Genomic DNA, 14010 nt, shown 5'->3' on the forward strand with positions numbered 1-14010 from the left:
TTGAAAATTAGGGAAAACAAAGCACTGCTGCAGGATGTGTTTTATGTTTGTTTCAAGTAGTTTTTGGAAAGTACTGTGCTCTCACCTTTTCTCCTGGCTCTCCAACAGGCCCATGAGGACCAGGCTTTCCTCTGTCCCCCTACAAGATAAAAGCATTAGCCACAAGCCCCGAGATATTTAAGACTGTTCTGTATATAGCAGAGGCTCGAGCAGATGCTTTTTAGTGTACACTGTCATTGCAGAAATCACAGCAATCATCATGATCATAATATGCAAATAAACATCTGCCATATGATGTGTGAGGTATTCATGCATGCAGTGGTACTGTAGTGGGTTAGTGGCTAAATGACTAAATAAATACAGTGACAATTTCAAGTCACCAAATCTAACTCACTCTGTGTCCCTTGTTTCCTGGGAGACCTGGCAGGCCGTCAAAACCCCTGTCACCCTGAGAAGTAATAGAGAAGCAAGTGCATTAAAGCCTGAAACACACACATACGGTAATGTGTAAACATTAGCAGAATTATAGTGAAAGTCTCCCCTGGCAGAGCCTCCCATCTGCTCTGAGTGTGTGTCGGGGAGAGGGAGCTTTTAGATTAGCTGTAGGTCTGCTAAAATGCTGCTTTGACTGATAAAGACTCTGCTGTTCTGTCAGACCCTGCATCAGGGGAGCCTGATTTATTTACTAAGCTCTTCCTGCAGCTGTTAGGTATTGAGTTGCCTCGTTGTCAATACATATAATAAGCTGTGGGCTGCGGGATACCTAAAGGCTTACACTTGCAAGTGGAGATTTAGAGTGGAGTTTGTTATCGTACAAGACCTTGCTGCCTAAACATGTGTGGGATTGTTATGTTCATGGAAATGTGGAAGTGAATTCAAGGAAACATTATACCAAACATCAGTAGTATGGTCTGACAACTGGCAATGTAGCATTCACACAAATAGCCTCAACTAGTATTCAAATATGCAGAAAGGATGTTAATCCTTTGCTGGAACAAATATTTTCTGGGTTCTTGGTGCAGCTCAATTAGCTGAGATTATCACTACTGCAATGCAGTGCAGTGACATCTCAAGGAGCTTACCTTCGAGCCTGTTTCACCTGGAGCTCCACGACCTCCGTCCCTTCCTCCATGCCCCTAAGAGATTCACATTCCAGTAAAAATTGATTCTACTTTGCTGTGCACCAGGCACAGTATGCTTTTAACATGAGATGCTGAGGTTTCCAGTACTGAAACCAGCAATGCTCAAGATATCTTACCCTCTTTCCTGACTTTCCATTAATTCCTGGAGGGCCTGGCAAACCACGTGGTCCCTATATGAGGAAGGGGAGCAAGATAAATGGAAAATGGTGTAAAGAGGAAGGCAAGGGGACAAAAGAAAATCAATAGTGTGACAAAGACAGTGGTACAATAGAAGCTAGTACTGAGCTAAAAATAATGTCTGATCTTACAGTAGGGCCACTGTCTCCACTGTCTCCTTTGAGCCCAGAGGTGCCTGGAATACCCTGAAATAATGATGTCAAAAAGTTAATAAAGCATGACAGGAGCAATTCAAACCTTCACTCAAATTTAAAACCAAACAAACAATATATGAACAAGCAGACACATCTTCTTCAAAATCAACTTTAAAACTTTATTATTATATTATTTTTTGCAGACCAACAGTGATTTATTTCATAAATGGGAGCAGAAGTGATGTGAACATACTGAACATGCACAATGGTGAGATTATGATGGGAAGGAGAGAGTAGGGGTTGTGACTGAGCAGACAGAATGTGAAGTTAAGGTTAAAGGTTTCAGGAGCCCTTAAGGTAAGATGCAAATTTGGTCAAGGTCAGAGGAGTGCCTTACCACTGGGCCTGGTCGCCCTGTAAGACCCATTGGACCTGGAGGTCCCTTCAGTGACAGCTGGAAGAAAAACACAACTTAATGCATTATGCATGCTGCACAAGGCCCATTTTAATATGCAATTAATTGCTCTGCATATAGTGTAAATTAAACTGATGTCACCAACGTTATAATATGGCATTATGACCAAAAAGTACAGGTTAATTTGAAGTTTACCTTCGTCTGTTGCAGGATAGCTTGTGCTTGTGCCTCCTGTGGAGAAACCACTGGTCCCTTTTGGGAATCACCTCCATACTGGAACTAGAGACAATGATAAGGAGGAGTCAGTCCCTACTGCAGGATTCCCCAAATGTAAATTAAGTTCAATCAAACAGCCCCCCCTTGTGGTGATGGCATGACACCACATTGTTAAAAGATTAGCTCTGTGTGTGTCTGTTTGTATGTGTGAGACGTGTGGGTGTATTTTAAAGTCTTACAGGTAGCATCAACAGGGTTCCCGGAGGACCTGGAATCCCATCGACACCAGCAAGACCCGGGCGTCCTGGGGGACCCTTAAAAGAGACGACAAGAAAAGTGATAAACACCTGCTACTGTGTGTGTAGTGCATGTGTATGTGTGTGTATGTTTGTATGTGTGAGAGAAAGGGTCTAAACAGAAAAAAACATCTCTGCAATCTAATGTTCCATTTCCATGGTGAATGTCTCATACAATATCTAATGTCTATGTATTTCCATCTTAGCAAACAATTTAGCAGCATTGAGTCATTAAAATGGTCTTGATCAGATCATTGTTCCACTATTCTAAGTATTATAGTATTCAAATTAATAAGCTAGTATACTATATATGTTAATGACTAAATGGCACTGATCTTGGTACTGCCCTTTGTCAAATCAATGAAAAATAACTGTGAAGCAGTTGAAATGTGTTTAGTTATCCTTTTGAAGAAATCTTAATTTGTTTTAAAAATATATTATATAATAACACAGAGTATAACTAAATTAGTTGTCAAGATTAATTATTGTAATCCATCCAGCAGGCTTATGATTTTCTACCAGAAGCATAAATTGTCTACATTATGTCCCCATAAGAATTACATAATGTCATAAAGACATGGGGCAATTAATGAATGTCAATCACTGGTGCACATTGTAAAATGTGTTAAACAGTCTCATGCATGAATAAAGACAGAGCTTCATGCCTTCAATTCCTTTCAATATAATATTTATAATACCTATGTTTCAAGACTTGGATGCTATTATTTCTTTTTAATTTTATCACACAAAGAGACTCTGTATTAAAACATATATATGATTTGTCAGTTGTGCAGAAATGGATAAAGAGGGGAAGGCACCACTGTTGCATCTCTTTTGATTCCATCTAAGTAAATAAAATACAAGCTTATTTAATGGGTGGGCTGAACCTGAACTGTAAATAGCTACTGGAAGCGTGTACAGGGACTGAATGTGATGTGCTTGTAAGCCATGGGGATCCGCATAGTAATATACTGCTATGAACATGTTTGCAATGCAAAATGATAAAAAAAAATATAATCTACTGGGGCAGAACTGTGTGTTGGAATGTGTTCCACTGAGATGAATAATGGAAAAATGCACTTATTTGAGCAAACACACATACACTATAAGAAAATTAGGTCAACCATGTGTGAGTCAAAGTCGGTCCCTGAAGTCCAGCAGGTTCAGTTCAGTGAACCAGGTCATTGTGATCCCATGGACATATGTCCCTTGGGTGAAGCAGGCAAACTGAGGTCAAATCAACCCACTGGACATTCTGCCAATGACTCAAGGTCCTCTCCTCACCACACTCACCATTTCACCAGGATCTCCCATGGGTCCTGGAGGGCCTGTTGGTCCAGCTGGTCCAGTGAGACCCTGTCAAGGAAACATTTGCAGCTCTCAAACAAATATTCACGCACAACGCCATATTGTAGTTTCAATGAAACACTAATATTCTACACCATAGTCTAATCCCCCAAATGCTCAACAATAATTGTTTTTTATTTCTTTATTTAGTTTTGAATCAAAGTCTCATTATTTTCACTTCTCAGTGATAATGCACTTTTAGTAGTCACTTCATAATGTGTTACTAGATGTACACAAAAATATTACCAAACCATATGTCACAAAGCATGATCTTGTAAAGCAGCATACTGCATTACAGTAGTACATTTTTGGGGGTCACCTCTGACCACCCTGTTTTCATTCCCCCAGAGGCATCACAGTTGCATCCTGATGGCTACTACAAAATTCTCAACATTTTGAACCACAGTACATCTTGTCAGTCCCTGTGTGTGTTACATTATTACAAATCCAGATTCTAATGGTAATATGTGCAATTGTAGAGACAAGACATAGTCAAACAATAACATTTTCTTCTATTTTCAGGCACTGAATATGCTCACCTGTGGCCCTGGTGGACCTGGGGGTCCTTCTACTGATGTACCCTAGAAACAAGCACAGATAGAACTGAATGTACATTTGGAGAGTGTGAATTCAATTCCATACTCATAACCAAAGCTACTAGACTATTCATTAAAAGGCTCTAGCAGCTCACCGGTTCAATAATGGCTGGCTCTCCCTTCTGGCCTTTCTCTGCTATGAGGCTAGCCTGAGGAAAAGAAACAGATGAACAGATGTGGATTGTTAGAAATCACTTGACAAGGACAATTGAAGGCATGACCACTCACTTGATGTAAGAGATCATTTTGAGATTTACCTCTCCATGCCACGTCTCTGCTCTTTCCCGCTCTGCAAACTCATAGCCATCTTCATACATTTCATACTCTTCATACTCTGACCCTGTGTTGTTCTTGAAATCTTCATATTCAAGAGTCTGGTAAGGAGAGAAAAACTCCATTAGTGACAGGCATAGTGAATATCAACATCAATTCCCTGTTGTTTCTGTGCCAATGTGAAGACATTTCTTGTATTTGCATTTAACCTACCTCATATTCTGTAATATTCGGGCCCACTGTTACCGTGGAAACTGAGAGATCATCATAGAGGTCTCCGTAAAGGTCATTTCCATACTCCTCCATTACTGGCTTCTTCACTAGTATGTCCTCCTGCAGGCCAACACAAGGGCTTAAATGAGTCATCTCAAAGCTGAACAAGGAGACTCTGAGCACTTCTCATTAGCACACAGTGCCTCCAAGTCAAGGCAAATTTTGAAATGTACAATATACATGTTAGCGAAGCAGTTGGATTTTGTGTGAATGTGTTGATTATCCAGGACATAGGTTGACAGGTGTGCAGTTAATTACAATTCTAGAGTGCAATTAGCTGATGGACTACATCAGATTCATGTGGCAGCATGGCACAGACTGAAACAGCATGAGCATGAAAAATTAGTTTACTTGGCAAATGAGCAAATAATAAACATGAAGGAGACATACAAAAACATCCCTTGTTTGTTACTGTGGAAAGTTAAAAGTTGATTAGATTTACAGTCATTATGGCATATCTATATTAGTATATGCAGTATGATTTAAAGGATTTGATGGTCTCAGAGCACAATATTTACCCAGAATGAACTGTGAACCCAATATTTATTCTTTACATTTGCATTTAGGAAAATGTACTCTATGTACCATGCATACCATGAAGCATGGTGTGCATGGTACTACGTGTTGTACAAACAAACAAACAAACAAACAAACAAAAAAACACAGGCAGAATGCACATTCAGTAGTGAGGTCAGTAGAAATTGATTTCTCATTTAAGATGCATTCTCCATGTTTTCTGGTAGGAAGGGGTGATGATTAGGGGATGGTGATGATTAGTGCTCGTGGTGGTGATAAACAGCTTGAGAGGGAAAAGGTGCTCTCTATGGTTAGAAGGTATTAAGGGAGTGATCAGTTAGAGCTGCAAATTAAAGGATGAGGTGGGGTTGCGGGACAACTACAGGTTAAATTGTCTACCTCCTCAGTGACCTTTGATTCAGGCAATGCACTGGGTACCACAGTGGGGGCCTCAATTGTTGAATCAGGTTCGTGTGTGGGCATCTCCATGAGGGTCTTGTCGAAGACTTCAGCGGGAATGACAGTTTCTAGGGTGCTCTTTAAGTCTGGCAACTGAGTGGGCTGAAAAGGTTCTTGGGATAGATACTCAGGCAGGGTTGTGGACACTCTGAGAAAGCCATACTCAAGACCCTCTTCTTCATGTTTTTTCTTTCGGGATCCCTTCTTCTTGCCCTTGCCTTTGCGTCTGCCTTTGCCCTTAGAGCCCTTGTCCCTCTTCTTTTTGTTCTTTTTGCCTTTCCTGTCCTCTTTGGATTGCTCTTTTGGTTCTCCTGGCTGGTCACTCTGCATCAAGGCATCAGACCTCTTTTTATGAAGAAGGGGAATGTAATATGAAGGCACAGGTGGAAGATGGAGACAAAAACAAACACTGCTGTGAATAAAAACACAATATAGGAAATAGCCAGGAACAAGAGTGTGACAGGAGGCATGCAGGCCTGCCACACCCCTCTAGGGTCAGACACCTACTGTGATTCCCACTGAGCTGGTAAAAACCTAAAGCAAACATGAAATTGGAAGGAACAAACATACAGTTACTGCTGTTTCCTCTTAGGCAAAGCAGAAGATATATTATATTTGCTTGTGTGGTCAGAGGTCACCCTGTATATGATTCCACAGAAGTGCTAATTCTTAGTGTGCTTTGGCAAGTGAACAAATATGGGTTGTGTCATCCACAAGACTGATGTCCATTGCATGACAGTGACATGAATGGCCCCTGCCTGAAAACAATGCTGAAGGCCCGGTCTGTGAAAGACATCAGTGACGTAATTTAGATCCACTTGTAAACAAGGTTATTTTGCAAGGGAAATATGATGGAAAATGGGTCAGTGGGCTGACAGATGTTGACATATTATGGATTCAGAGCTCATTGCTCATCATCAGCTGTAGCTCCATAAAAGCCAACTGGATGAGTATCAAAATGGCCTCACACTACGATTATTGAACCATCTCTGGGGCATTATCGATGCTGGGTGCAGAGTTGAGTGCAGACACATATGCACTCAGATAAGTGTGCATATGACATGCACATAAGCAAACAGACATTCCTTGAAACCCAGCCGCACACAATTGCACTTCTCAGTCTCTCTTCCTCTGCCTCTTATCTCTATCTTTCACACGCCCCTAAAGAAATATACAGTAATTCATATCCATGATTGATTGGATTTTTTTTTTGAAAGCCTTGAGGAGGGGAAGAGCTATTATATCTTGTATGAGTTATAGGTTTCTGGGTCTATGTGTGTGTGGCTTGCCAGAGGAACACCTGACCTACAGGAAAAAATGCTCCACTGCTGGCTGAATTTGAAAGACGACACATCTACTTTGACTGATGGTCTACTCTGTCTTAATCTCTTATGGCTCTTTTTTCAACACTCAAACACTCAGTTCGTTTGCACTATACTCCTCAAACGTCTTCTTGGCTGGGGTTGTGGTCTGCTTGTAAATCATATGATAAAGAGTCATAGACATATAGCCATGCTTGTTCTCCTTTTACTGGTTGGCTGTGAAACAAGGGTCTCTGCAAGCCCACCTTAGCAGCCAAAAGGAAGCAATACTGTTTCAATGTGAGTGCCAGAGGTTGAAACTTCTCATATTCCTTAAACTTTATATAAAACACATGACCTTTTTGTTTGCCTTTACAATGACATGTGTACAGACATTCAGGGACCTCTCAGCAGGATATAGACACAATGAGGCCATAGCCACATGTATTGGCTTCATGCAGTCCAAATTTGGAGTCAAAAGACCAAAAGATGAATTTTTCAGAATTATTTTTCAACAGGTATGTCCATGCGTTTTCCTCAGGTCCTTTTTGGAGACTCCAAATGGACACTTGGTTACCAAAGCTGTATAACCGCAATGAAACACCTATAACTTCACATCCCCTTTGCCTACAATCAAAATCTTGGTCTCTAATGAAAGCTGACGCCATATTATTATTATTATTAATATTATTATTATTATTATTATTACATATAACCATATTTTTTTGTTTGGCCATATCTATCTATCTATCTATCTGTTTATTTTGGTATAAGTCATATGTTAAGTCGAAGAAGAACCAACCGTGTACCAAAATGCCGAGTGCGTAATGATATATGGTTCAACTCTTTTACGCACCGGGCGCACGCCGGTTACGCTTGGAGTTTGTTTATGGACAGCCAAACTAATAGCTTAGTGTCATACACCGTTGGAAACCTCTGACTATTGGCTAAAAGGTTATCAACTTCATTTCACCGAATATTTCCATAGGCTAGAACAGCAGTCAATCAAAGCCATGTCGTCATTGTTGTCGGTCACATGTCCTCATTGGCTTTGGAGACATGTACTGCCTAATCCTAAACACCGATTGGCTTGTGTGTGGTGTCGTCAGAAGCAGAAGAGGCTCACGGTCGTAAACATCTAGTCACGTGTACTCTGAGATGGACGCGCAGGTCAGGAAATGACGTAAACGGACCGTATATGGTTTGCTATTTGTGTTATTACGTTACGTGTTGGACTAAATACATGGACATATTGAGGAAAGTATTCCGGTTTTATGGAAATGGATTTCATATTTCACAAGAATGGATACTTGGCGAGCTGTACAGACAGGCCTGAGTCATAAGATGATCGTTGTGGATAAAGGGAAGACTTTGAAGGTATGTAGGCATTATAGCTTTTCTTACTTAGCTCAGGGGCTAGCCGAGCTAATCGCTAATACTATTACGGCTGTGAGCAACCATATAAGTCGTGAGTGGTCTTGAATTAATCAGGACAATCTAAGCTTTCCAACGATGTACGGCATGAATATGTATGTTTAAGGGTTGGTGTTTAAAACATCCAGAAGAACTTGTGGCTCCTAACATCCGTCCTGTCCCTTAGACGGAACAGCGTGCGTTAAGTGGTTAAGCTATAAAGAATAAAGATATCCTATCCTTTGTGTTTCAATAAAAAGTTGCCTCCTGTTGGTGGCAGTACTGACCTCTTGCAGGGTCAGGGCTTGGCTGTTGTAGGGCAAAGCAGAGTCACAGTCTGGTATGTAGTTTATACAGTAGTCAGCAGCAGCCTCGGGGTCCTCATGAATCAGTAGCTGTTGAATATCCCCCTGAGATAAAGCAGAAAGCAGACAGAAAGGTAAATAAGTGTCATGTGATAAGGACTGGCATACAAGAGAAGGAGAATCATCTCAGTGGGGCATTGAGAAACACACAGTAGCTGCTACTGCACAGTAAAGATGTTTTGCAATTATCCCAAGAATCAACCTGTAACAATATACCACAACACCACAGACATGATGAGCACAACATGACTGGCTTCATACCTAAATGTAATGCAAAGGTAAATATCGTTGTGTAATCAAACTACCACTAAAACTGCTACTGAGTTTTGCTTCTCATAACTCCCGAAGGGGCTTGATTATGTACACAAAACAGTCAAATAGCTCTCTCTCACCACCCCTGTCAGGACCTTTCCCTTCCCATCCCGCCCTGGAGGCGTAGCCAGTGTGTATACACAAGCATGCACAGAGACAGTCTACTGGACCCCGCAGCACTAATCCTCTGGTGGATTTAATGGCCTTATACCCAACATCACTCTGTCCACATAAACCTCATATAATTACATAATGCTTTTCAGAGAGCTGAAATCATTCAATTAATTCAGTCATCAATCTAAAGAAAATTAGTTGATTCAAGTAAAATACCAAACACAATACTTTAAAAATGATTGTCTTTTTAAATACAATTAACATATGAATATTAAAGGTGATGCAACAATTTTGGCTCAAATCAATTTTAATGGGCATTTGTCATTTTTCATTTAAAAAAAACATTTCATAGGTTCAAAATGTAAAACAAAACATATATCCAAAAGATTGATAGTAAAAACAACTGAGCTGCAGGCACACTCTTTCTGAGGCACAAGTCAGAAAGTAATTCAACATGAACAACATGCAGGCAGCCCCATGGCACAGTGTTTGACAAGGTTTAGATTGCATTAGTGATACAAATCTATGTAACTGACAGGCCATTGCAAACATATTGCTGGGTGAAATGTTATCCAGGGACAGCCAGGCAGCCATTTGTGATGAATTAAGTCAGATTAACTGCTTGATGTTGTGGTAATTATAGACCCATTGTAATCTCTTTAATTAGGATTTAGCAGCCAGAGGTGAAATAAATCAAAACATATTGCCTCTCTGTTACCTGTCATCAGCTCATATATCTTCTAATAGAGCTTAAATCATGCCTTATCAGCAATGCATGTCCATGTGAACCCTGAGTCTGGATCACCATACACAAAACTGTAAACCTACTGTTGAAGTAGTCATTTGTGCTTTAATACATCAAACATGAAAGGTTATCCACTTATCCTTTTTTCTTCCAAAAGCTGGCCAAAAGCCAGTGTCAAGCAAAGGAAATTATTGCACTCTCTCTCTCTCTCTCTAAGGTGAGAGAGAAAGGCAACAGGGAGCTAATCCAATCTAATCCAATCTCAATTTGAGATCAAAGGCAACACTTTCACAGAGAAGTGTTCTTATTTTTCTTGCCTAGCAGGGTTTCTCTCATCTAGAAACACACAGTGAGTAAAGTGTTGCCCAAATTCATGTGTACCCTACCGTTTCGTGTTTAGTACAGGGAAAGAACATCTAAAGAGGACATGTGAGAACATTGTGAAAAGGAGAACACCTCAGCTGAATCCACAAATTTCTGATGGCTCACAAACATCCTGCAAGAGGTCACACACGGCTCCGTTGGCAAAAGTTCATTAGTGTGACCTCTTTGCTTTCCCCTGCTGTCTGCAATACGGTGCCAGCTCGCCAACAGTCATACTGCTTCACCAAATCTCAACTAACTAGATTTTATATGAGGCGCAGTCCACTCATTTGCACTGATTTAATCAGATCTCACTCACTAAAACAATAACATGTGTCCTTGGGTGAGTCACAATCATGTGTGGGTGAATGAGCAACCAAAGGTTTGTAACAAACAAGCTTACTGTCATGAAACAACATTTTGATGCCCCTCATTTGCTTAAAGTGCAACAGATGCTCACAACTAACCAAAAACATCTGAACACCATCTGATAAAAGACATTATCAGGGTAAACTATGATTTAAACAGACCTTGAACGATTTCATGTACTTCTCAACTTTTTGTGGTAAATTGATGGTGTTGCTAAGCATTCGATTGAAGCTAGCCTTTAATGATATGTTTGACAGGTCATAGTTTCAACATGCCTATTACAACAAGCCAAAAACATTTCATGTTTCCAGCCCTAATCAAGATGGAAAGGATCTGAATTTCCGAACAAATAAACGCTGAGTTGGATCTTATCTAAGCAGTCAGCATGTTGGAGGCACATACACAGGGCACACAGCGGCCAAAAAGGAGCACAACCCAACTTGTGGACAGTCTGATGTTTGCTTTACTGCAAATGCAAGCAGAGTGTTGAGTTTGAACACCAAACTTCTGAAGTCATTTGCAGGCAATCTGGAAGCAATAGAGACATTAGTGGCTGACCATGGTCCCCATGCTCCCACACTGAGCTCCCACGCTGGGAGAACTGGGCCGGAACACTGGCCTCCTCCCCGAGAACCAGGGCCTGGGAACAGAGGCCCAGAGGTCAGCCTGTTTAATCTCTCTTCCCCTGGCACCAGCCTCACCCGGGGTATAGAACACTGATGCTAAAATATGCAGAGCAAGACATACATACATACATATGACTTTGAGTAGTTGAATGCACACCCTAAAGTTTAATTTTACTATTACATGTATCAAAAATCTCAAACAGAAGAAATCATTTCACTCATTTGAGGTTTTCTTTTTCATTTTGTCATCAGAAAACAAAATATCAAGGCTTATTTCTATATTGAATTAAATGAAAAGTTTCAGACACATGGCCACAGAAAGTGCATGGATTGGACTACAGGAAGGATCTGATCAACAGATGAGGGGTATTAGTCATCACCACACACCACATCATCATAACTCTTCACATAGGATGATAAATAAAGCATGGGAGTATTTTTGGAGTAAGGCCAAAGAATTAAATAGTCTAGATTGCTTCTGAAATAGGGAGATTTATAGAGCTCAGAGGGAGACACACTGAAGTGGGATATAAAGTATTTTTAAAACTGGAACGCCTGTCAGTGCCTCTGAGGGAAGTTTAGGGGAAATAACTTACAGCATGGGAGGGGTAACTGAGGTTAAGTTAGGGCATAGAGACTGTAAAGTTACTGAGTCGACAAGGTTAAGGAGGTAGTTATTGACTACATAAGCAAAAACCAAAGGCCGTAGGTGTCCACTTGTCAGCACCCAGGACATCTGGTTTCTTGTGGTGAAAGTGGAGAAGGTTGTGGTTTCTGTCTATTAAGCCAATGGGGAGTGATAACAACTATCCCTCTGTACTTAACGTAATGTTCCCTTTTACAGACTGTGAGCTATTATTGGGACACCAAGGGGGAAAGGGGTTTGGGAGATGGCCATATTTCTGAACTTGAATATACCTCATACCTCTGTCTATCTTTCTTTGTCTTTCTTGCTTCATTGCTCAACAGACGCAAAGCCCTGAGGATATGGCAGGGGAAGGGTGCATTTAGAGACTTATGGGGGAGCATCATTGGGAATGATAATGGAGCAGTGGTTGCATATTGTCATGGGAAGCACAGAGAGATATGACAATAAAGGTTATTGCACTGAACAACAGAACTGGAGCCAGTCCCAGTATTGAGTTTGAATCTTTTGCTCGTCCATTTTATCTCTGAATATAGATACAGCTTTGGAAAAATTTTCAAAACCAAAGAGTCCTACCATCACCGGACATCGCCAAACTACACACATTTCTAGTCAAGCTGGTTTGTTAATGCCCAAATGCACACATGATCATTCTGAGTCAGATCAGCACATCCATAGCCAAGTGATCTACATTGAAGAATCCAAAAAGAAAAGAGAATGTGTCATTTCTTGGCTTTGCAATGGAAATGATGTGGCTGGGCATGTCAGAACAACATGTCTCTTCTTCCCCACACCCTTCAAAACACTTATTTTGCCCTGTAATGCTTTGTTCCTGCAGCACTTGATTGACAGGAGACCTCAGTCACCCTATAACCTCTTGAACCACGATTTTCATTTTAAATCTTGTCTTAAGTAGCTTTGAATTTAGTGGCAAAAAAATCCAAGTATTAAATACATTTATAATCTGTTTATCCCACAATTTCACTGACACAGTTATATACTGTATCATATTGTGTAGATCATATAAAGTATTATGTGCAGGGAAATGTTTTCGAGATATGAAGGGAACTATTCAAATCCAATATCTCCTTTTTCTTGTACCCTTTTCCCTTTTCTCCAAAATTTAGCATTTGATGTTTTAGATCTTGATGGATATAAAGTGGATATGAGTAATTCAGAGCCATTGTTGCAGCAGAGTTGAAGAGGTTACATAATCTAATCAACAGACTGTCCAGATAGTTATCACTTCACTCACTTGGCAATAGAAATGCTGAGATAAGGAGCAATATTTTTTTTAAAAAAGCACTTCATTAGGTTAAATGTGAAGAACTGTGAGCTAGAGGCTGAGAAACAATGACATGAAAGGTTCAAAACAAAGGACATCCCCCTGCAGCGGGTTGTCAGATGATTCAGCTAATATGCATTGTCTATTTCCCCAGTAAAATAGTCTCCCATGGTTTCACATACATATTTAATAGCACAGAGTTCACTTCATTTACCTCCTTTGTCCACCTCAATAGATAAGTGCACAAAAGGCATGCTTGCTGGCAATCAACTGATGCATTCTAATGAGTTCTTTTTAGCACTGCCTAACCAGACTTGTTGAAATGTTGACAAAAATACATTAAAACTTCTAGATTATGATAAAATAAGATTATGATCAGTTTCCAGAATTTCCAACATTTTGAAAATATCTTACCTGAAATACATCTTCATCCAGTAGCCGCGTCCCAAACACAGTGACACCCTCTGTGCTGACTACAGCGTTGTCCCGTCGCAGCAGATCCAGGGTCTCTGCCTTCTGACAGTCCAAGTAGAGAGTCACAGACTTGTCCTGCACACTGTAGGCTATCCTATGCCATCTGAAAGAGCAAAGAGAGAAAAAATTAACTGACAGGCCAACCTTAGGTCT

The 14010-nt window shown here is 40.5% G+C and overlaps 1 protein-coding gene across 1 annotated transcript in view; it reads right to left on the reverse strand.

Moving 5' to 3' along the window:
• Positions 1 to 14010, reverse strand: part of col5a3a (collagen, type V, alpha 3a) — a 48194-nt gene that overhangs the window by 23007 nt on the left and 11177 nt on the right. The window contains exons 4-19 of the mRNA XM_053339244.1: positions 13798 to 13960; positions 8846 to 8968; positions 5785 to 6189; positions 4810 to 4929; positions 4581 to 4697; positions 4419 to 4472; positions 4267 to 4308; positions 3674 to 3736; positions 2324 to 2398; positions 2064 to 2147; positions 1851 to 1907; positions 1451 to 1504; positions 1259 to 1312; positions 1083 to 1136; positions 395 to 448; positions 86 to 139 (exon numbers count right to left, since the gene is read on the reverse strand). Coding sequence (XP_053195219.1) covers positions 86 to 139; positions 395 to 448; positions 1083 to 1136; positions 1259 to 1312; positions 1451 to 1504; positions 1851 to 1907; positions 2064 to 2147; positions 2324 to 2398; positions 3674 to 3736; positions 4267 to 4308; positions 4419 to 4472; positions 4581 to 4697; positions 4810 to 4929; positions 5785 to 6189; positions 8846 to 8968; positions 13798 to 13960 — 1573 coding nt within the window. The remainder of the gene's footprint in view (positions 1 to 85; positions 140 to 394; positions 449 to 1082; positions 1137 to 1258; positions 1313 to 1450; positions 1505 to 1850; positions 1908 to 2063; positions 2148 to 2323; positions 2399 to 3673; positions 3737 to 4266; positions 4309 to 4418; positions 4473 to 4580; positions 4698 to 4809; positions 4930 to 5784; positions 6190 to 8845; positions 8969 to 13797; positions 13961 to 14010) is intronic.

This window comes from Scomber japonicus, chromosome 18 (assembly GCF_027409825.1).
Source record: "Scomber japonicus isolate fScoJap1 chromosome 18, fScoJap1.pri, whole genome shotgun sequence".
NCBI lineage: Eukaryota > Metazoa > Chordata > Actinopteri > Scombriformes > Scombridae > Scomber > Scomber japonicus.